Consider the following 24,333-nt stretch of genomic DNA (forward strand, 5'->3'; position numbering starts at 1 on the left):
AGTACAAGGATGTCTTCGCGTCTATGTCGCTTTGCTTCAGAATTTGCTGCTCGATACAATCACTTGTCTAGTTTACGTCACCGTGCCGCTGCCTCCGCTGCAGGACTGTTTTAGCAGGCTAGGCGTTCCTGCTCCAGGTCCCCGGGAAGGGGGTATTCTGTAAGGGAACACCTAGCGAACTGTCTATTTAGGCTGTCACCGATTGGCTCTAGCTGCATGAGCGAGAAGGAGACCAACGGGCTCCCGGCTCACGCAGCCGGAGACAATCTGCGACAGCCGAAATGGACAGTCCACTGGGTGGACTCTTACAGAATCCCCCCTCCCCGCGATATCTCACGCTCGCAGGATCGCTTGCGGTTTTGAGAGTCCTGCTTTCTCCACGACATTCGTCAATACAGTAGCCGCATAATCGGTTTTTTGTTTGTGGGTTTACGCTTACGAAAACCGCGCACCCACTATGGAGGACTGGTTTCTGGCGTCCGTGATGCGCTGAGACCGAGATCATCTGGTGGTGTTCAAGGGTATCGAGCGTTGCGTCACCGCGACCAATCTGTTTTCTTTAACCTTCTGACGCGCTGCCAAGGTGTGCACCTTCGAACGGCGTCACGGATGCGAAACTAAGCAACGCGGCGTCGCGTGCTCTCTCTAGATGACCCTTCGCTGTGAGGCTCCTGAGGCATGGCGGGTGATCATCCACCGGCCCAAGGCAACACCACCTAGATAGCACGAGGCCTGTTCACTCCGATCCATGACGTCATGCTACCTGGCCCGACTGCATACCATTGAATCTAATGGGAATGCTCCCGGTGTAAGCAACAGTGATTTTGACGTCACCGCTTTTGTCACGCCAGCTTTAGCAATGAAAATTTCGGGCCAGGTATAGCACGATGTCATGGATCGGGGTGAACAGGCCTTGTTCTATCTAGGTGAAGATGGCCAAGGCTATCGCCGTAGACATCATAGGGGCACTGAACTAAGGGCTACTCCTGTATAACCCGTTCCCCAAAGTTAAATAAAATGTTTTCATCTCGCGTATGCACTCCTGTTGCAGCGGACGGCCCTAATGACGCGCAGTGGAGTAACGAGCTAAACAAAAAGCCGATGGTTTAAGAATAACCTATTGGCTAGATAACTTCTTGATATTATGTCGCCGTTTCTCGTTTTTACGAGAAGTTATTTGAGAAATGCCTTTTTACACTATTAGACTGATTATTTAACGATTAATTCTATATAACATTTTGTCTTTGGGAGTCTCCTCTTTTAAATGTTTACATTGGGATGTGTGCTCAGCCGTTGAGGAACTTCTGGTTGATTCAAGGCAATATTCTCGGTAACATCTTAGGGCATCAAACTGAGTTTTACATTTCTTCCAACTTTTCCTGATAAGCTATCATTTCTATCTTCTACATAGAATCAGATGCCCTTTCCAATTTCCAATTTTCCTAATTCCGGGTCAGGTGACCGACCGAAAGACCGACCAAACCAAAACACAGCAAATAAATCCAACGCAACCAACCAACTTAAAAGCGCAATCCGACCCAGCCCAACTAAACCAAATGGTATCAATCAAAACGAATCTAAACCAAACCAGACAAACCCAGCCTATCCCGTTCCCTCCCATCGCCTATGCCACTAAACCAAATTACCCAATTACTAAACTAAACCACCCCAACCCAATGCAAGATAAAAAAATGTTGTCGCAGTTTCACCTGAAAGGCGAAGCATCAATTGCGATAGCAAATTTGTAGAGAGCTATACGGAGTAATGATATTAGCTTTATCAGATGTATAAACTTGGGCATGCAGCAGCACCGGCAACACGCAGAACTGTTGTCGACGCCGTCGGCGTTTTGCCCGCGTTCGCTCAAAATGCGTGCGGCGTTGGTGACAGTTGCCGGAGCCTCTGATATAAATAGGCACTTGGTGCCGCAGCTAAACGTCGCCTCCCTTCCCTCCCCCTCCCTCCCTCCCTCCCCCACAGCCTCTAGCGCGTCGGAAGAAGGCGCGTTTGCTCTACATATATGGTGATTGTAAAAGAGGAAAGAGACGCCTACTTCTGCAGCCCTTAAGGGAGCACGGCGCAGAACGCGCGTTTGTTCTCCGCCGTGCGTTCACTACCCGATAAGTGGTTCTTGAGGGAAAGGGAAAGGTTGGCGCTATCTTCTGCAGCCCTTGAGGGAGCACGGCTCAGCGTCACTACCCGTGAAAGCGCGCGTTCCTCGCGCCCTTTCACTCGCACATACAGCGTTCGGCGGCGCGCGGCGACGATTTCATCTCCATTGACGTCATACGGAACCTCACGGCGACGGCGACGCCGACGGCCCAAATCTGCTTTTGAGTGTCCATATAATTGCTATCGCAATAAAATGCTGCGGCTTAGCTCAGCTAATCCTCGATATGCAAAGCGAAAGCTTCGATTAGCCTGGTTAAGTCTTGGTTTCACTTGGTTAGATTTTGATTCAGCTGTAATTATTATACTTAGGTATACACTCATCGATATAAGCCAGGTATAAATTATAAGCCGACAAGTCCAAGCATTTTGCGAGCCGAACGGCTAGCTCCTCCTCACTCTCCGACGCTAGCTTCGCGCGCTTGGCATTCCGGACGCTCTCCAGTGAAGCAGTTCGCCGGGCGAAAGAGGCGTGTCAGACGCCGCTTGCGGCGTGGTCAGAACCACCATAACGCCGGTAAGATGCACGCGGGGTGGTCAGACCATAGAGACGGAAATGCTGCCAGCCAGCTGGGACGCCAGCTGCGGCGGTTGCTAGGCAACGGCATAGCTCGAGGTGCTTCCACCGGCCACAGCGATACGGCGAGAATGCGGCCAGTGTAGCTTTCGCTACAAAAATTACTGCAGAACCCATCTTGCGACGATTGTCGACGGAGATGCGTTTAACGTTCAAGCAATGTAGCGACATGCCGCATGGTATTCCTGAAGAGAAGTTTATTTAATTTCTGTAGTGGTCATTATGAGACTTCCGTTGCTTCTGTTTTATGCGACATTCGCTGTCACCGGCACCGGTTTACTTTGGTATGGCACACGCTCACTAAGGTCGCCCATAAAACGAATAAGGAATGACGTCGATAAAACGACAGATGTACGTGGTATATATGACGACGGCGGCATGGCGACATTGAGATGACAATTCAGAAATGACGACGATGTTTAAATGGCGTCAACGCGACAACGACGTCACGAGGACGATAGGATGGCAACGATTGTATGACTACAACCAGATGACGAAGCTGGAATGAGAACGACGACACCGCCAAGATGGCATGACAACGGATGCATGACAGCGACTGTCTGACGACGTCACAATGATGGCAAGGGTATGAGAACAGCGGCGTAATCACGATTGAATGACGACACCAAGAATAAGCTAGAATGGACGGAGAAGGAACGAAGTCGACGGAACCACGAAGGCATTATGACGACGACGACATGACGAGAGTAGGATGGCAGCCGGAGTGACGATGATGCAACAACCACGAGGCCATCAAGACAACGCGCAGTGGCCTAGTGGTCCAAGCTATTGGAAAAGGGCACTGGGCCAGCGTAGAAGGCGTGACGACGGTGGCATGACCAGAGTCAGTACATACCTAGTGGCTCAAGCTGGTAGACAACTTGGGTCACTGGGCGCGCGTAAGAGGCTAGATAGATAGATAGACAAATAGATATATAAATAGATATCATCATCAGCCCATTTTTCATCCGGAGGCTATGGAGTTTTGCTGCCGGGCAAGATGTCGGATCAGGATGTCTCACCGAGTTATAGCAGAAAATTGACCGACAAAGAATGCAGAAAGCATAATCTGCAGGGCATGTTCTTTACAGCGTAAGGTGTTATGGGCTCATTCCAACAGCCGTTTTCGGTTCGCAATGTTGTCCGCCGCCACCGCGTAACCGCTATCGCCGGAAATGCGAAAAAAGAAAGTACCCGATCTTCACCGGGATCGAACCCAGGCCCGCTGCGCGGGAGTCCGATACTTCACCACTGAGCCAAGCAAGCGCTTGCTATCAGGCAGCGCAAAAAAAAAAAAAAATATACCCATAAACGCAGGCGCAGACGAGATCCGAGCATCCGCCACTATGGTGGCACCATCTAGTTAAGACGCAGACGACGAGACGCCATTCAGGCGAGGCGCGCAAAAAAAAAAAAAAAAAAAAAAATCGCGATCCCCAGTTTCCGTTAGTATGGTGGCGCCATCTAGTTAACGTGCCTGCAAACGCAGCGTGCGCAGCTCGCCATCGACGCCGGATGGACAGTTCAGATCATTCTCGTCAAAACGAGGCGAAGAGACTTTGTCGCGAAGACCCCTTGGTCGAGCTGGGTGTGCGTGGTGCCGAAATTGGAGCTACTCTTGAGCCGCTCCACGAGCTTACGCTGTGACTGTGCTGCGTGCGCCGCGCAGGCCTGTAACTTTCTTTAGCAAGTTGCAGCATTTATTATCGAGAGATCAGTGATGTCATAATAACTCTACGAGATTCCTTGGGCTTCAGGATAGTAAAGGAACGGTTAATAAATCTGCCGGTGGAGAGTATAATAAAAAACAACTGGCGTATTGGTGACGCAAAGGCAAGGAACAAGAATAATAGATTTTAAGACAATGAATATGAATAAGTAGATAAATGGATAGACAGATAAAAAGTGCCGGAAGTAGACAAAAAATGCTAATCGCATCAAAAAAAAAAAAAAATAAAACTGCGAACCAACCGACCCATCACCGCTTTTTGGCCAATCCTATTTATGCCCCATTGTTTGAGGTTGCCGTTATCGTCGTCGTTATCATCATCATGATCAAAATCCGCATCTCGTGCCCTGCTCGCGACGCAGCCACGGGCCGGTATTCCTGAGGACCACATTCCACAGTCGATCTACCGGCCGCATCAAGACTCGCGTCTTCGCCAGTCCTCGCTGTCCCGATTTGAGCACTGCCAACTGTCAAGGGCACCTCGGCGCTATGGCGAGCAGGGCGACAGGGGCACTAGGCGACGAAAGCAGAACGACACGCAAGAAGAAGCATCACAAGCAGCAGCAGCACCCCATGATGAAGAGCAACAAGGTACGGACGCCATGTATGGGTTGTGCTTCGTGTTTAGTATAAGTAGCGATACACGAGCTCTGGCCCGAGCGCTTTCTTGGTCGAGCTGGGCCGCTATCTTGTACGCGTTCGAAAATCCGACGTTCGGTTTCGCCTCACACGATTGGCCTAGATTGTACTAGGCCGCGAAATCGGCGCGGCCTGGGCAATCGCGTGGGACGAAACCGGACGTCGCCTTTTCGAACGCGTACAAGATAGAGGCCCTGGTGGCACTTCGTTGCGAAACATTCGATAGATGTTTTGCCGTTGCAGCAATGCGCATCAGCCCTTGTGTTTTCCGTCGTCTGCTTCCATCGGATGTGCTATGCCTATCGTGGAGCAATAATGGAACACTGGACCACCGGTGAGCAGCCTTCTGCTCATCGGCGAGCCACCGCATCGTCGATAGGCGCACTGCATCCGGAGGCTATGGAGTTTTGCTGCCGGGAAAGACGTCGGATCAAGATGTCTGAGTACACCGAGCTATAGGAGAAAATTGGCCGACGAAGAACGTGGAAAGCGTGGGGAAATATCACATAAGTACCACAGGGCATATTTTTTTTAGCAAGTCGCAGCATTTATTATCGAGAAATCAGCGACGTCATAATAACTCTACCAGATTCCTTGGGCTTCAGGATAGTAAAGGAAATGTTCATAAATATGCCGGTGGAGAGTATAGTCAAAAACAACTGGCGTATTGGTGACGCAAAGGCAAGGAACAAAAATAATAGATTTTAAGACAATGAATTTGATCCGATTCGATGGTGTAATACAAACCATGGGCGCATGCGAACCTTGTGCTAATCAGTGCTGAAGGGAGGTAACACTCACGAGCCTGGTGACATTCGATACGACCCTGTTTCAAAGGGTATACTTCATCGAGGTCCCACCTGGAGTCCGCATACGATCTTCGTCGCTGGGTTATCTTCCACGTGAGCCCGGAATGGTGCTAGCGCGTACGGGCTACGTTATAGATCTCATGAAAAAGGCTGACTCAGCGCTGTCCTTCAGTGCTTCCAGAACAATGAGCTCGTTCTTTTTAAGGGGACACTATGAATACATTCGAGGGCTGTCTACGAATTTCTTCAGCAGAAAGTGATTTTTTCAATTCAGTAAATGGAGGGATAAACTCACGTATATAAACGCATTCTAATGCTTTCTGCGCTGGCAATGTCCACGAAAGTAGTCCAGCCTGAGTTAACAATTCGTTCACGAAGACAGTGAATAGTCCTGTCGTGTTTTATGCGCCATTCTTGGTCATGCTTTGAAACTTTCAATGATGTCACGGAGAGATATAGTGCGAGAACTTCAAGTCGGTATCGCCACTTGTCATTCATTTTTCAGGTCAATTCTGCACACCAAACTCATATCCCTTGATATGACTAAAATTTGAGAAACCTGTGTAGATGGTCTTATATCTTTCTTGAGCGCTAATTAAATCGTTTAATATTTCTTTTCGTCTTTCGCCGCATTGTCTTTCGCCGCAAGCGCAGAGGGCCGCGGACAAGCATGCAAAGCAGCGTGAGAAGCGCCAGGACGAAGCTGCTGCGGAATCTTCTAAAGTGAGCCCGGTTATATTCATCTTAAAGGGTTAATTTAATGTCGGTTTACACTTACGCTTACGCTTACTAAAGGGACACAATGGGGACAGAAAAATTCTTTTGTATGGTGTGAGTATTCGTTCAACACCTCCACTTGCACGTTTTGCTTTCTTTCTTTCTTTCTTTCTTTCTTTCTTTCTTTCTTTCTTTCTTTCTTTCTTTCTTTCTTTCTTTCTTTCTTTCTATCTATCTATCTATCTATCTATCTATCTATCTATCTATCTATCTATCTATCTATCTATCTATCTATCTATCTATCTATCTATCTATCTATCTATCTATCTATCTATCTATCTATCTATCTATCTATCTATCTATCTATCTATCTATCTATCTATCTATCTATCTTTCTTTCTTTCTTCTTTCTTTCTTTCTTTCTTTCTTTTTCTTTCTTTCTTTTTGACAGCATGAGCCTGATCGGTAGCTAAGTTAACGGCAGTGAAACTTCTAAGTTTTCTTAAATTTCGCTCCCAAACCACGTCGGTTGTGGCGTAACTTCGACGTCACGGATTTTGCGATATTTTAGTGCACTTGGGCGGCTCTGGAAAAACAAGACGCTCTCAGATGTTGCAAAGATGACTCTTTCGTAGCATTATAATTGCAATTTTACTCACTCCGTCTACGTAAAACATTCAACCTGTACGTCTCCCGTAACCTATTATTTAACGCTTAAACATTTGGAGCTGGGGTACATGAAATTTGAATACCGACTGCGGTAACGGCGGTGTTATTTGCAAGCGTATTTAACTTTGTTCCTCGTCATGTCCTCGTGAAGTAGAGACCGCATTCACTTAATTGGAAAACGTGACCACTAAGTCAGCACCGTGCCACACCAGTTCTAAACACGCCAAACCCCATGGTATCCCTGGTGATACTAAATCTACAAAAAAAGAAGCGTGCTAAGCCAGTTCACTGGATCGGCATCGTATGCTGAACGCTGCCTGCTTCAAATTCCAGTGACAGGCTGACCGGACGGAAATTCGCAGTAAGCCCTGCTACGTAGCAAGCCACAGCCTCGTAGCAGGGGCTCTGAGGCTGGTGAACAGGAGCCAGGGGTTAACTGCAGGATTCATGAGGGAAGAAGCGGCCGAATGCTGGAGCCAGGTCTAGCGGTCAGTGCCTGTTTTGGCGATGGGAGCGGCTGTTTGCAGTAGGCGTTCTTGGGTGTGGTTGTGTCTGGGGCCGTATTCTTAGTCGATCACTTAAGCATAAAGGGGATATTGCGTTCAGCGCACACTGATTAAGACAGCCAGAACAACGTTTGTCGCTGCGTGGAGTTCACACAAAGGTGAGACAAACCCCGAAAGTGGCCAGTCCACAATATGGACCCTAGACTTTTCTGGCCCAGCTGAGTTGCAGCTGTGTGTTTTAGTCTTGTGGCATTATTACGTTGCCACCCAAGGCCTGAAAAATGTGATTTGCACTGGGATCGGCACAGAGTACCTCGAGTACAGGAACACAATGCCTGATGTGTTTACTTAAGTGCCCTCAGCGTTAACGACGTATCACCCACACGCCCGCGCACGCGCACTCGCTTGCTCGCTCACTCACTCACACACGCACAAACACACGCACGCACGCACGCACGCACGCACGCACGCACGCACGCACGCACGCACGCACGCACGCACGCACGCACAATGACCACGTGGATGCCAAGCTGCTGTTTACACTTGCTCGCTTTTCACGAGAACAGCACAGGGAAGCGTCACTGGGCACTACAGGGCCTGGATCAACCAGCGACAGATTTTTGGCGAACAGTTCATGAAGCTAACTTAATATGAATGTTACTAATATGTACTACGACAGCTAGTTTTTTTATAAGAAGTGAACTAAGCAAGTTTGAATTGATTCATGTTGAACGTTTAGCACTAGAAAAGACGAAGACAAAGGAAGAACACGTTTTTTATAACACGCAACTTTGCGTCTGCTGATACCAGGGACGAAAAGGGGAAATGCTCCCGATGACTTGCTTTGCCACACATTGTAATGTTATGAGGTGTAGCATCCTCGTAATGTACAAGGTTTAGTTATGTGTCATTGCTAACTCAATGGGTCGCAGTTATCACAGTGGGTTTATATTATGAAGGTCACGTGTCATACATGGAGGCAGTCAGGTGAAGAACAAAACGTCACATCGTTAATGCTCAATTTAATTATTGTATGCCTTTCACTACGCGGGGATATCCAAGACTATAGATGGTCTTGGAAAATAGCGCAGTTTATTTATGTACGTAGTTCCCCATTTGTTCGATTATCCCGTTCCTAAAACATTTCACAGAGGAGAGGTAAACGGTACGGCGGGATGATAGGCTTTTTTTGTTCTTGGCAAATTCGCCACTTTAACTCTGATTGGCGGACAATGCTTCTACGGCCTTTTTCATAAGCTTAAAACTCCAACATGGCGGAATTTGACTCTGTCCAAAATAGCATCTGCGTACTGGGCAGAAGACAAGGAGTGCTTACTGCCAACTGCCAACTAGACGTTGCATTATAAAATGTCTGTTCATATCATATAAACCTTACGTTCTTAAGACATGAACTGTTTATCGAAACTTCTTCAATAAGATATTCGCCATTTATGCAAACGGTGCAAAATACAAATTTATATACCTTAGGCAGAGCCGCTCGATCAGAACATGCGTTTTCATCTAGCGGCCGTGCCTCAGTTGTAGATTTCAAGTACGTTTGGCGCCCGCGTGGTCGCTATCCGCACTCAGACTACCTAAAAATTGTAAGGCATCTTCTTGATGAAAATGTCTGATAAAATTATCGTTGTGGCTCGAGAAATCTTTTCGCAGCCTGTTTATAAAGGATGCACAAAATATTCTGTGCAATATTCACGAAATTCTGAATTTTATTCTAGCGGAATCTTTGGAAAAAATAATAATAAACAAAAACGTTGACAGTCACTTTAGCATAGGCTAAAGAGGATGAAGGCGAAAGCCAGCGCGCTCACGGGAGATTCATTAAATTACTTGCTATTCTCGTTCGCATGCGTTGTTACTTCCTATTGTTTTCTCCCACCAAAGGTCGTGGGTGTGAATGCCTTAACTCTACCTTAATTACCTGTACCATAATTAACTTCACCCTAAATAACACCAAAGGGCGTGGGTTCGAGCACCTTAGCTAACTATATCTTAATTACCTGTGGCTTAATTAACTTTGCCTTAATTAGCACCAAAGGTCGTGGGTTCAACCATCAATGGTGGTACCATAAATTTTGGTGCCATTGAATTTTTCGGACGGTAAAATTTTCCACCCATGAGCCATCTAAGGCTTTCGTCTTGATACAAACAGAAAGAATGAAAAAAAGAAAGGCAGACAATGTGCTGCGCTACGTATGCAGCGCTGACGTTTACAGTTGGTTGTAGCGCTCGTGGTATCCCAACGGAAGTTACTGTTCCTTCCTAACGAAATGAGTCCGTTTCCCCTTTCTCTCAGCTTTATTGAAAGCTATGCGGAATCCGTGATTGTGAGCCCCGACAGAAATATACGAGCGTCTGTGCGTTACCCGTTCCCGGTACGAATCACGCCTTCTGTTTTTGCCATTCCAGACACCAGAGGCACAGCAATCAAGCGAGAGGCCACCGCTGACTGACCAAAAGGTAAGAAGACGCAGTTGGCGCTTTCTTTAGCGTTGTCTGTTCATTGCTCTTGCAATGGCTGGTTTGTGGTTCAGTGCCCTTTTCTGGAGTATCACGGGCAGGGGCTCGCGCAAGAACCGTATAGAGTTGGTTGTCATAGGTTCTTTGTCATGGAATGACGTACGTACCGTGCCCAACGTACTCTCTACTTTGCCACCGAATAAACAAATAAATAAATCGCCAAGGCGATGAAGTGAAGTAACAAGAAATTCCAGCTGAATCGATCTCGCCGTGACTGTCGACGGTAATGCGTTTTTCATTGAATCAGTACAGCGATACAACGTATTGCCACCGCTGAAACGCGTAGTGCATGAGCGACGCCTCCTCTTACTATAGTCGGATACAACTTTAGAAGGCAGCGTCATTTGCCCCTTCGAAGGCGGATGCATACCAGCCTCCACCAATGGGCGCGCACTGAAGACTTGCGTCATGAGCCGGACGGCCGGTGTCCCCGCCGAAGAACATGTCAGCGGGACTATTTCTTTAGTCGCGGTGGAAATCGGCTGCTGCGCTTCGGTCATCTGGGCGGGGCCTCTCCTGTCTTCTTAAGTTGTACCCGACTATAGATGCCAGGCAGACTGCTCGCTCTCCCATTGTTGTCGTTCCGCTGCGGAGTTGCGCGCTTTTACCGAGGGGTGGCGCCACGCTCTGACACTATCTTGACACCATTGTTGTTCACGCTTTACGTCAAGGGTATAGAACGACGACTGGAAAACAGCGAATTAGGTTTTGATTTATCCTACATGCGTAATGGACAAATGGTGCAACAGAAGGTCCCCGGACTGATGTACGCAGACGACATTGTGCTACTAGCGGACAATAAAAAAGATTTACAGATACTTGCGAATATCTGTGGGAATGCAGCGACAAATCTAGGCCTTAAGTTTAGCACAGAGAAATCAGGAATTATGATCTTTAATGAACACACGAGTAACTTCGTGGTGTCAATTCAACAGCAAGTAATACCCATAGTGAAGCAATATAAGTACCTCGGCGTACACATAAACGAAGGAAAGAATTACTCAAACAACCACCAAGATAATCTGAAAATAAAGGGGAAGTGGAATGCAGCAATAATGAAACACAGAGCACTGTGGGGCCCCAATAAGTATGAGGTGGTGCGTGGAATCTGGAAAGAGTAATGGTGCCAGCGCTAACATTCGCAAATGCCATTATATGCTTAAAATCGGATATATTGGCGGGTTTGGAAGTTAACCAAAGATCAGTAGGCCGGTTGGCTTTGGGAGCCCACGGTAATACCACAAATGAGGCAGTGCAGGGTGACATGGGTTGGGCCTCTTTTGAAGTCAGAGAAGCACAGAGCAAAATTAGTTTTGAAGAAAGGCTCAGGAACATGGATGAAAATAAATGGGCGGCTAAAGTGCACAAGTATCTCTACATGAAAAGCGTGGACACAGAATGGAGGAAGAGGTCAAGGAAGTTAGCAACCAAGTACAGGATAATCTAAACTCCAAGTAGACAACCAGGAGTCATCAGAAAGAAAGTGAGAGAAATAGAGACCGTAAATTGGATGCAAAGAATGGAAACAAAAATGACAATGGAGATTTACAAGAATGAGAAGAAAGAAATTAGAAGGGAAAATCTGTACGATAACACAAAGGGCAGTGCCTTGCTATTTGAGGCTCGAGCCGGTTGCCTAAGGACGAAAACATATCGGAACAAATATTCGGAACTAGATGAGACATGTGCATGCTGCAGTAAAGATCCGGAAACCACTCAGCACATCCTGATGGAATGCGACGGGATCCACCCAGCGAGAACCGTGGGTAACGTGCAACTCCCAGAGGCGCTTGGTTTCAAAGTGGAAGGAAACATAAACAGATCAGTCGTAGAGATCAGCAAGAGACGATTGGAGTACTGGTGGAGGAAGGGCAGAGAAGAGATGGATACGACCTAATCTCTTAAAATCATAGGCAGCGGCACAAGGTAAATTTTTGAAAAAGAAAAATAATAATGAGAGGTATACAAAAATGCTAGATAAAGAACATGTATAGTATACCTGATTAAATCAAGCAGGCTAGGTGACTATTTGTCGCCGCCCCGTTTCAAAGGGGATGCCAATAATCATCATCATCATCATCATCATCATCATCATCTCGCGCGGCGCTTCTATATGGGTCGGCAAGGGCCGTTCCAATGAGCGGGACACAGCAGCGACTTCTCGTTCAACATTTCAGGCATTAAAATTTGATATTTGCCGTGGCTGCTAGCAGAATGTCACATGTAGATGTTAAAATATCTTTCGCATCAGTGCCAAGTAAATGGCAAACAGCTTGCAGTACCGGCGCGGCACCAAGCGGGAAGAAGAGCGATCGGTCTGTTTCGATAAACATGCAAAAATAAAGGACGCCGCGTAGTACAGACGCAAGTATAAGACGCAAGTGTTTATTTCAACCTTACTGTGGGAAACTAAAATATGATCATGCATTGTCTACGTCCTCATGAAGAAAAACATCACGGCTTCACAAAGTTGGCCAGCTATAGCTTCAACACTCTGCGGGACAATGGTTCCAGCTCAAGAAGCTTAGTCGCCCTGTTTCTGCCTGTCACTTCAACGACATAGTTCGTGAAAACTGGCTTCATAAACTTCTTTGCTATGAGATGCAGAACCATCTTTCTTTGCTTTTCGTCACACTTTTCGCAACGGAGCACAGGAAGTTCCATGAGAGCCTGGACGCTTCTTTCAACGCAGCCTTCTAATGGCTTAGCAATAGTCACTCTACATGGTGTCAGACCTCGACGCCTCTAGCGGCCGCCCTGAGAAGGTGGTAGGAAAGGGTTCGGCAGTGCTCCCGCCACGAGACGAGTATTGCAGCGGGACTCCTGTCACGTGCTTCCCTGTGAACACGCTGCGCCATCAAGCGGAGCAGCCTCGAAACACTCGTGTGGCCTCCGAAATGCATAGCGTGCCGGTGCGTGAGAAAGCTCAGAAACGCTACATGAGGCGTGCACCGAAGCCGCGCTCCTCTATCGCGCTTCCCTCTGACGGGGTCGCCGACAAGTCCACGCGTGTCCTCAGAGATGCGTGGCGTGCCGTAGCGTGTGAACGCTGAGAATTGTTGCCTCGCTGGCTGCATACCCAGTGGCGCATACGCAGCGACCCAAGTTGGCATGAAGGAGGATTCATTGAAGAGCGACACATCCCATGCGAAATCAGACCCACGTCAGAGAAGCTCGTATGGCGTGGGTTGTTCGATTCCGCGCAGCCCGGGAGAAGTTCTGATGGTTCTCATTTTTATCGAAGAGGTCGGGAAAAGTGATGGATACCCAGATGGTCTCAGAGCAAGAACTGCGTGAAGTAGTCCCGAGAATGCTAACCGCATTAAAAAATAGCCCATAATAGTGTTACGGAGCAGTGGGCCATGGTGTTCCATGAACAACGAAGATGATTTAGCTAGGAGAGCGCGCGGCTGGTGGGGGCAGCCATCTTGTGTGTCCAGCGTTGCTGCAATTTTGTAAATACGTGTAAATACACCTTCGCTTCACTATTTCTGCCGCGTGGCAATAACATTGCACTTGCACTGGCTGAACGCGTGCAGTCTAAAGATTGGCAGAAAAAGTTGTCGCAGTTTCACCTGAAAGGCGAAGCATCAATTGCGATAGCAAACTTGTAGAGAGCTATACGCAGTAATGATATTAGCTTTATCAGCTGTATAAACTTGGACATGCAGCAGCATCGGCAACACGCAGAACTGTTGTCGACGCCATCGGCGTTTTGCCCGCGTTCGCTCAAAATGCGTGCGGCGTTGGTGACTGTTGCCGGAGCCTCTGATATAAATAGGCACTGCGTGCCGCAGCTAAACGTCGCCTCCCTTCCCTCCCCCTCCTCCATGGCCTCTCGCGCGTCGGAAGAAGGCGCGTTTGCTCTACATATATGGTGATTGTGAAGGAGAAAAGAGACGCCTACTTCTGCAGCCCTTAAGCGAGCACGGTGCAGAACGCACGTTTGTTCTCCGCCGTGCGTTCACTCCCCGTGAAAGACCCGCCCCTCGCGCCCTTTCACTCGCACATACAGCGTTCGGCGGCGGATAGCGCCAACCTTTCCCTTTCCCTCAAGAACCACTTATCATCGCGCGGCGATGATTTCATCTCCAAATGACGTCATACGGAACCTCACGGCGACGGCGACGGCGACGCCGACGGCAGAAATCTGCTTTTGAGTGTCCATATAATTGCTATCGCAATAAAATACTTTTGAACTATAAAAATAAGTAGTAGGCACATGCGGAAAATGTTAGCTATGAGCAAACCCCTAAATGTGCGCGAGAGCTTCCAAACGCGGCTTTTCACAGGTGCCGAAATAAATACAGATTTAACTCATTTTTGCAGAAGTTCGCATGAAGGACTTTATAAACTTTGAGAAGGCTGTGCGCTGGTTATTGCGGCGTGTGTCCCGATCTATCCAAGCTGCACCGTAATTTTTGTGGTTATTTCGCGCTTCACGATGAGCAACGGCGAAGGTAGCTGTCACCAGCGGCCCACACTGACGTACGGCCTTTCGGTTGCAAGGAATAGTGGTTGTACGACCCCCAAGATTCTCAGTGATATCACATTTGTACGTTATCTAAACTGCCTGTGGAGATCGTTCCAACATTAGAAAACGTCGAACCGTCACAGAAACGCACGCGATGGCTCGGTTGCAACGCTCGCCGTCGCCGGAATAGTGGTTGTACGAGTGAAAGAGCGCGACCCCCAAGATAAGGGCTGCAGAAGTCGCCTTTACAATCAGTGCAAACGCACCTTCTTCCGACGCGCGAGAAGCCATGGGGGAGGGAAGGGACATAGCGCGGCACCAGTTGTTTATATCACAGGCTCCGGCAACAGTCACCAACGCCGCACGCATTTTGAGCGAACGCGGCAAAACGCAAAAACCGATGGCGTCGACAACAGTTCTGCGTGTGCCGATGCTGCTGCATGTCCAAGTTTATACAGCTGATAAGAGAGAGAAAACTGCAGATTGCTGGGTGGGTTCCCACTAGGAGCCAGCGGAGAGAGACCGGTCTCCCGGCAGCTTCCTGCCTGCTGGATAGCCCACAGTTGCTGGTCCAGGCTGAACTGAGCAGCGGAGAATCAGTTCCAACATTAGAAAACGTCGAACCGTCACAGAAACGCACGCGATGGGTCAGGACAGATTTCTTCTGGAAGTGCTTATTCGTCTTGAAGGCCTGCTGCGAATCTTTGTATGCACATTCCAGAACTGAGTTTTCAATTGTAGCTAATAGCAAGCGTTGGTGGTTTTTGTATCAGCTGACTTAGGAGAGGTGTGAGCGTTTAATTGAAGGAAATTCCTTGTAATGGTCATATCGATACACATGCTTTGCAGAGTCCCCTATCCCAGTCCTGGACAAAATGAGTTTGAACTGGGTTCATGACTGGAATATGGTAGCCAAAGAAAGACCACCGATATTTTTTTTGCTTTTACCACCAGATACTCCGTAGCATTCCCTTCCGTTGCTTTAAAGAAGTTGTTGTACCATGTCCACCACCGGAACTGTTAATAACACCCTTATTAACGCTTGAAGATTGTTATGAAATGCTGAATGTTTGGTTTTCTACTGAAACGAAAACAAAAAAAATTATGAAAAGCTGTTTATTTTGTGCTTTTTCCCGGTCTTTACATATTTAAGTACTACACTTTCGCAAACAGCCCAGACAGTGTGGAGAGAATGTGAGTTGATTGAATTATAACGGAAAATTTAGCCAATGTGGCATAGTCCTTGATGTGAAACTTTTACATGAGTAATTGTTGTAGTTGCTGTCAACGCTCTTAACCGCAGTTTACAGATCGCAACCATCACACTATACATCACGGCATACGACGACATGTTTTCACAGTTGTGTTTTTACCTCATCATACCGGAGCTCTGTCCTCGCTTGAAGTGACGCTTCTCGTCCTCTTTAGGAACATTAATCTATCCGGTTAGATAGCCTGAACTAACATTCGTCGCTCGTCCTGGTCGTTTCTTTGTGTCGTCCTTGTAATAATTTACCAACACGCCCAACTCGCCACGTTAACATTTGTCTTTAGCATCTCTTTACGCAGTTATGTTTTACAATTATTCTACGTCGGATGTGCGTTTTCATGAGATAAATTTGCCTTTCTTTTACATCGTTCACTCAGGTGCAGCCATCGACAGCACCTGCGGCTCCATCGAAGACAACGTTGGTGCCCATCATTGCAGTCTTGGCGTTTGGCTGTTTCCTGATACTTACCAGCGTGACGTTGCTCACTAGGTGGTTGACTGCTCCTAAGGTGGGCACGTGCACTACGCCCGGATGCATAGAACACGCAAGAGCGCTCAGAAACGCCATGAACTCCTCGGTCCAGCCATGCTCCGACTTCTACAGTTTCTCGTGCGGCTCGTGGAAGCCCGTCGGCAGCCAGCGTTCCATAATCGAGCAGATTTTTGCCCGCTCGTTCCACATCGCGGTCCAGGAACTGGAGAGGAACGCCAAGGACTCCGATGTTCCGATTGCGTCCCTGTACTTCCAAAGCTGTGTGGCCGTACGATCCGACACTTCACTGAAGGAGGAGATCCGCAAATTCGCGCAGTTCAAGGGAGATCTCGGCCTCTTATGGCCCGAGGAATGGCCCGTGAACAGCAGTGTGTCCATGCCCCCGCTCAAGGTGTTGATTAATCTGACCGTTAACTGGAACATCAACTTGGTCTTCAACATACGGGCCATGCCAGGGTACAAGGGCCGGCCCAGGGCACTCTTCATCCAGCGAGGACGGGTGAATCCCGAATGGTCGATTGAGGCGGCCGAAAAAATGGACCGGTCGATCAAAGAACACTGCGAGTACTTAGACGCTCCTGCGCCTACGTCGGAGCAGTTGAAGGAGATAAGGGATGCCTACCAAGCTGTGGTCAACGCAACCATGAGCTTTATACCAGACCCTAGGGATGAGAAGATGATGGCGTTGAGGGATATTGACCAACGTACGAAGTCAAAGAAAGACAAGTGGCAGCTATATGTGAACGATATGTTCCTTCCAGAATTCAACTGGCAACCCAACGACGTCGTGTTGGTCCAGCACTCGGACATAATTGACAACGTCGACCACCTGCTGGAAAGTATGGAGGACGAGTCGCTCCTGTTGGGGATCGCGTGGGTGTTTGTCCGCATGAACCTCTGGACGATCGTCGGAAATCCACGTCTGCTTTTCAACGGCACCGATATCGAGCTCACGGCGAGTAGAAAGGCTGCCTGCCTGGATCACGTAGCATCCACATTCGGCCTGGTTGTGTCGGCCCGTCACTTGCGCGCACGCTTTCAAGAAGCAAGTGCGCGGCTACTTGGCGTCCATCTTCGCAAATGTCAAATCCCAGTACCAAAAAGGTTTCGCCGCCGCGACGTGGATCGAAGACTCGGTCAAGGCAAAGCTGAGAGCTAAGATGTCGGAAAGCTTAGACCTCGACTCTCTACCCGGCAGCCAGTTCTTTTCCAACTTCACAATAGGGCAGTTGTACAAGGATTTCCCGAAAACAAGTGGCTCGTTTTTCGACAATTTCATCAACATAGCCAAGACATTTCGTAAGAAGCTAATCTCGGACGACTTCGTCAGTACCTTCTCCAAAAGTCTGGGGGACGGTTACGTGGCAACTTCCTACAGCTACTACTACAACAAGGTCTACTTTGCTGTCGGGGCGCTCGAGCCGCCGCTCTTCCATGCCGAAGGCTCATTTGGCATCACGTACGGCTCGCTAGGCACGTTGCTGGCCAGTTCCATAGCTCGAGCGTTCGACGACCATGGCATCATGTATGAGAAAGGAGCGGAATCCCTTTGGTGGAGTTCGGGCCGTGACGCCTACGACGAGCGCTTCAAGTGCGACCTCAAAGCCGGCGCGGCTCGTTCCGGCCGCGACGCTACTCACGCCAGCGCACTGTGGTTGCCCGTGCTGGGCTTGAGGGCCTCGTACGACGCGTTCCGCGAGGCCGTGAAGGCCGAGCGCCTAGTGCACGTCTTCCATCTCGAGGGCCTCGAGCAGTACAGTGACGACCAAGTGTTCTTCATGACTTACTGCCTCATGACCTGCGCCGCGGGCAGCAACGGCGACGAGTGTAACGTGCCCGTTCGCCAGTCGCGTAAATTCGCCAATGCCTTCAAGTGCGCTGAGGCCACGCCTATGAACCCAAAGGAAAAGTGCCCTTTCTTTTAAGCGAACGCGTGCAGTTAACGTCTCTTTTTCTTCTTATTCTAACTCCCTTTATGATTTTTTTTTACTTGACTTCATGGTGCACGGTATAAGTTTCAAGTATCTTAATTTAGTGCGCGCTTACATAGGGAAATCGAATGAACTTTTATTCGACATCATCAAAGACAGATTTCCAAGGTACAGTGGTGAACGCTCGAAGATTCGACTTGACAGGGGACTGTTCCTCGTAAATTTAACTTACTCTTTGAATATCGGGTTCTTGGATAACGGCTGATCTTTTTGCCCTTGAGACACCATGGGTCGGCGTGTTTCGTGTTTACGGGTGAAGAGACTTTTATTGCTTTGTTTTTTCAAGCGTCTGCCCGATGAACTGAACTATATAGAGAATATAGTATTCTAGGCGACGTGTGCCACGTCTGCCGCGGCTTTTCAAGTTGAAGGCTGACATAAGGTGCTTGGTGGGCTACACTGCCATTTACCAAAGTATGCGCATGATGCGAAGTGCACTCAGTGATTGTCGCCTCCGTATTCATTTGTGTTACGAGTACACTTGAAGGAATCTGTAAAAAAGTGAATGCTCTTCGGGGAACACTTCACCTTGCAGCACAGTCGAGGGCCCGCTCATGTGCGCGCGTCTTTTCTCTTTCTTTTTTTATTGCACACACGTGCATTAAAATTGAGTGCCAGAATTTCTTGCTTTTATTTGACACCATTTTTCGCATGCCGGGAAAGACGGCACTATGCATTTAAATTATAACCGTGTTTTGCTATTTAGTATATTTTGTCGAGTGCCATTGTAGTATATTGCTCTGTCTGCGCTGTGATGCATTCATTCGCAATTTCGGTGGTTGCCCTTATTTTCTGCTCTGTCATGTGCGAGCTCACTTTTCTGGCAGTGCATCACTGAAACTCCACACGCCATAGTGAAGGGGATGTCATTGAATTGATGGTCTGTGAACTCGTTTCTCATTAACGCGGCCTTGTTATGTTTAGACTTGTACGCGTTAAAGAGAAATATAATGTCGCAGTCTCGCCCGAAAGACGAAGCAATGATTGCGATAGAAAATTATTGACAGCTATACGAAGTAAGAATACCAATACTATCGGCCTTACAAACTTGTAAACATTCACTTAACAACCAAATTAACAAGCATGGTGTCCCACGCGCACAAGCAAACATGAACACAACTTGCTCACTGACCGCGGACACTCGCTGTCAAAACGCTGGCGTGAGGAAGAGCGGCAGCAGCAGCAGCTGGCGAGCGAATTTCCTTTATGATGCCTGTCGCTTCACCGCGAACTAAGCGGCGAGAACACAGCGCACACGAAGATAACAGCCCTCGGTAGCATAGACACTGTACTCGTCGCAGATCGCTTTCAAGATGGCGCCCGCGCGGCGGCGCTCAGCCGCGCCATACACAGCCGCCACCGAAGTAGAACTGTCGGATCGTTTGAAAGATAAATGTTGCGCAGATCCCAAGCACGGTGGGATTCGAAGTTATGCGAAGCATTTTGCAGGTAGCTGGCTATGCGTCAACCCTGCGGTGGTTCGCCTCGACCAGCTCTTTCGACGATTCGACGAGTTCGAGCAGGCGTTCATTGTGGAGCTCGGACATGCTGAGGGTGAGAAACAGCGTGGGCTTGCCTAGCCGCTCGATAATTGCGAACACGTTCCGCTTATTTTGCGCCCAATAGTACCCCAGCAGTACGCCATCCTCTAGCTACTCAAGTAAACCCCTCGAGGAAAGCGAAGCCTGACTTTAAGCACTTTCCGACGAAGCTGCGGCCCTCTAAGAGCTTCTTTGTTGGCGTCAAAGGCCGATGTCGTCGAGCCGAGTCGCTGTAGTGACGCTGCCATGCTGGGGTTCGGCGCTGCGTTGTCGTACTCGGACTCCATGTGCAGCACGAAAGAGAAGTTCTCGATGCTTGTTGGCCTGGCCTGGTAAATACGACAAGGGTCGTCCGGTGCAAGCGTGAGGAGGAACGAGAAAGCGTGTTGCTGTCGGGCGATCGGAAACTAACGCTCGTGGGAAACTTGCTTTTGAGTCGCTGTTCATACGGAGGAAACCACCACCTGGTGTTTCCGCCTCCGAGGTGTCCAAATCGCCTTACGCGCGCCACGTGGCTTGAGTGCAGGTAGTAGGCGAGAAACAGAGGCGACGGTCTGATGACGAAGCGCGAAGTGACGACGATGCAGTGACCGCGAGGTCATCGCGAACAACACGAGCCTATACCCAGTGGCTCAAGTTGGTATAGGCACCGCCAGCACCGCGGCGTAGTAGGGTAGATGGTAGATGAATAGATAGATGGATAGATGGATGGATAGATAGATAGATAGATGGATAGATAGATAGATAGATAGATAGATGGATGGATAGATGGATGGATAGATAGATAGATAGATAGATAGATAGATAGATAGATAGATAGATAGATAGATAGATAGACACACCCAAAACACCTGAAGTTCGCAAAGAATGCTCCGCAATAATAATTCGCATTACCACTACATTGAAATATCGGCTACCTTATTATAGTAGAATCTCTTTAATCTGAACCTAAAGCTACCGGAGAAATATGTTCACATTAACAGGACCGTTTCGTGAGACAGGTGTGCAGAGGTGCAGCGCTGTGTGCCATATACCCTCTTAACACTGTTAGACATGAAAGTAGCAGCTAGTGTGTCCCATGGGTAGAGTGCGGTAGGCGACTTTTTGGTTTGACTAGTCTGATGACGAAGCTCGAATGACGACGATGCAGTGACCTCGCGGTCACTGCATCGTCGTCATCGGTGGCGTATTCAAGCAGGAACATCGCTCTTCTCGACTTGGGGGGGGGGGGGGGGGGGGGGGGGAGGGGGCTGAATTAGCACGAGTTCGCTCTCATGGTTACCAAATTATCGATTGGCGCGCTGTAAGGCGTCCGAAATTTCAGTTTCGGTCGTCTATGGGCTTTCAGTTTTGGCCGCCCCATAGATGGCTGAAATGATTTCGGCGGTCTATGGGGCGAGTGGCAGTGCCGCGAAGCTGTCCGGATTGCACGTGCTATGCATTAAATATCTATCAAATTTTCCCTGCTGAGTCATTGCCACTGCTTTTTAAGGATGGCTATCTGCATAGAAGGCACGAGTGGCAAAATGAAAATTTTATATTGAACTTTTCTGAAAAAAAAAATGATACTTTAGAGCTTGCTTCTGTTGTTCCGTTTACTGAAAGTTGCGATAATTTTGGTTCCGATAACGAGAGTTTTTTCAGCGTTATCTAAATACAAAACCAGCCAGTAATATAGAGGCTGTTGTTCCGGTTAACCGGCAATTACGTTTAAGCGATTTCCGTTTACCAAGGTTCTATAGTACATTGGATATTGAGTGAGTCAGTTTCTGAAATCCCGTGCTGTCATAACCTCAAAGGTAAAAGCTTTTGTACCAGCTGCACTCAAGAATCGACAGTTCCTAGAACCAGATCTAACTATGGTAATCAAAATTTGCAATTCCTGCTAGCAACGACCTTAAATACATACGAGACGAATAAAAGTAATACATTTACTCTTGCAATTTACGAATTTTAGTGACATTTTATAATGTCCAGTACATAGACTTTTTCTGTTTTGGGTAAATTCTTCACGAATGGTTTCTAGAATTTTTTATTTATTTCAACTTGCATCGCACTAATTTTTGATTTTATGATGCTTTTTTTAGACGTTGAAATATCTTAAAGTTTTAGATTTGAACTTTTATTCTTTCATTTGCTATTGCTATGAGTGTAAACTTGTACCTATGTATTACGTTATTGCTTTTATTGTTCACATTCGTCAGCAGAAGTTGTGGACGCCTTATTTTCAATATTCCCTTGCATCGGGTTCCCTATAGTGAACTGCAATCGGATCTCGGTAGCGTTTTCACAAGTTAACTGAACTCAACGCTCCTAAACAAGTGCGGCACCAAGATATGCACCAACCTCATGGCAAGTCCCGATAACTCCACATAATTTCTTGTGCAATGTGACACTTGTCAAAAAGGTATTGGAGTAGTTTTAGTCCAAGAAGGCGATGACCGGAAATAGCACCCTATTTTGCACTTAAGCAGGAAATTAAGCACTCGTAAACAAGCTTTGAGTACTATTGAAAAGAAGTGTGCCTGCCTGGTATGGGTCGTAGAGAAGCTTTCATTCGCACATCGGGCTCAATTTTTATCACAGATCATCGTCCGCTTAAGTGGCTGCAACAAATGTCCAAGATAAATGGAGGACAATTGTTCCATTGGAGCCTCAGCCATCAACTGTGCGCGTTTACGATCAAGAGCAAGAAATGATTCCTACGTGCTAATGCAGATGGTTTGACGAGAACGTTCTCCTTCTAGGTACACGCCGGATACGACGACGCAGCAGCATTTCAATTCCGCATTCGGTAGCCTGCCAGCGCCTGTCACGGCGACTTTTTAGTCGCCGTTGCCTCTGTTTCCTTTAAAACTACTGTAGCTAAAGCACTCGGCGTGCTAGATTCTGAGCGCGCCCCACTAGGCCGTTGTTTAGAGTGCTTATGATGGCTCGGCTTCTCGTATGTGCCCAGAGTCCAGGCCTCGAGCCCCCTCGAAACGAAGGCTTACTCCGCAAGGACGCCGTATTGCAGCTAGTGCCATCGCCGCCGTTCTCTCGGGATGACGCTATTCAGAACTTGCAGTTGAATACCGGGTCGGCAAGCCCCAATGCCTCTTCAAGGCGACGACGACCTGATGCGGCATCGACATGCACGTAGTGGATGCTCCGCGTCCGGACTACACTGCAAGCCACCGCTTCAAGCTCTACGGCACCGTTCTTGGCACCCGCTTCAAGAACTGTTGAACCAAACGCCTCTAGTTCTGAATGGACAAAAGAATGCTTCTTTTTGCTGGTCGCATGCTAAGGCAGGCCGAAATCTTTGGTTCACGTGGAACGAATGGGAGGCGCTGCTGTCTAGCCCGGCCCTGGAAGATCAGCTCCGACTGATCCAACGAGCTGAGCGGATGGCCCGTGCTAGTGGGGCCTTGGAATAGGGGCACCACCCTGCTGGACAAACTTCGTCTTTAATCCCCTACCCCCTCTGTGGACGGGGGTAGGAGCCTGTCCGGTTTCTGAATATAATAAAGTTTTACTACTACGACTACTACTACTACTACTACTGCTACTGCTACTGCTACTGCTACTTCTACTACTACTACTACTACTACTACTACTACTACTACTACTACTACTACTACTACTACTACTACTACTACTACTACTTGTTAGTGTTATTACCTCTCGTTCCTCTTGTGCCTGCTGTTCCCTTTGGCTGGTAGTCACTATGTGCTAAGACTTGGCACTGGACAAAGCGAGGCCTCTTTCTTGAAGTTGAAGTTTATATCTTTCTTTGTTATAGAATGCAAAGCGTCGTGACATTAATAGCTGTTTATAGTGTCTCTTGAGTTGCCGTTGGAGAATCTCTGCTTGCTCAGAGAGCGTTGTCGTCCGCATATATTGTTAAGTAAAGACCGTCTACACGCCTCAAGAGCACTGGTAGCCTATTTAGTGCTAGCGAGAAGAGTGGAGGTGAGAGAATCATCCCTTGGGGAGCACATCTTGTCAGGTGCCCTTTCACTGGCACTTGTTCGTTTACGTAACTGCACGGTAACTGCACAGTTTGTAAGAAATCTCTTTACGTAGTTTTACTGTTTTCTACTTGGCTGCATGGTTTTCAGGTGTCCGAACTCTGATTCGTGGGTGACGTTATAAAGTGCTGCTTTGTTGTTCAATCTTACTTCGGTTCTGAGTTGGCTGCTGCTCTGTGCTTTATACACTTCTTGCTT

General features: G+C 48.0%; 3 protein-coding genes across 3 annotated transcripts in view; all 3 read left to right on the forward strand.

The window, feature by feature from the left end:
* The window catches only part of LOC119461357 (mitochondrial pyruvate carrier 2-like), a 337,603-nt gene that overhangs the window by 18,378 nt on the left and 294,892 nt on the right, over positions 1-24,333 (forward strand). The window lies entirely within an intron of this gene.
* On the forward strand, positions 4,965-18,515 carry LOC119462168 (neprilysin-3). Its single transcript, XM_037723512.1, has 5 exons — positions 4,965-5,066; positions 6,578-6,646; positions 10,243-10,293; positions 16,475-17,545; positions 17,634-18,515. Exons 1-5 carry the CDS (start codon positions 4,965-4,967, stop codon positions 18,513-18,515), a joined length of 2,175 nt encoding a protein of 724 aa, XP_037579440.1.
* Positions 23,715-24,333, forward strand: part of LOC119462169 (uncharacterized) — a gene marked incomplete at its 5' end in the record, with an annotated part of 47,633 nt that continues 47,014 nt past the window's right edge. The window contains one exon of the mRNA XM_049672860.1: positions 23,715-23,771. Within this exon, the coding sequence (XP_049528817.1) occupies positions 23,715-23,771 (57 nt within the window). The remainder of the gene's footprint in view (positions 23,772-24,333) is intronic.

This window comes from Dermacentor silvarum, chromosome 8 (assembly GCF_013339745.2).
Source record: "Dermacentor silvarum isolate Dsil-2018 chromosome 8, BIME_Dsil_1.4, whole genome shotgun sequence".
Lineage (NCBI taxonomy): Eukaryota > Metazoa > Arthropoda > Arachnida > Ixodida > Ixodidae > Dermacentor > Dermacentor silvarum.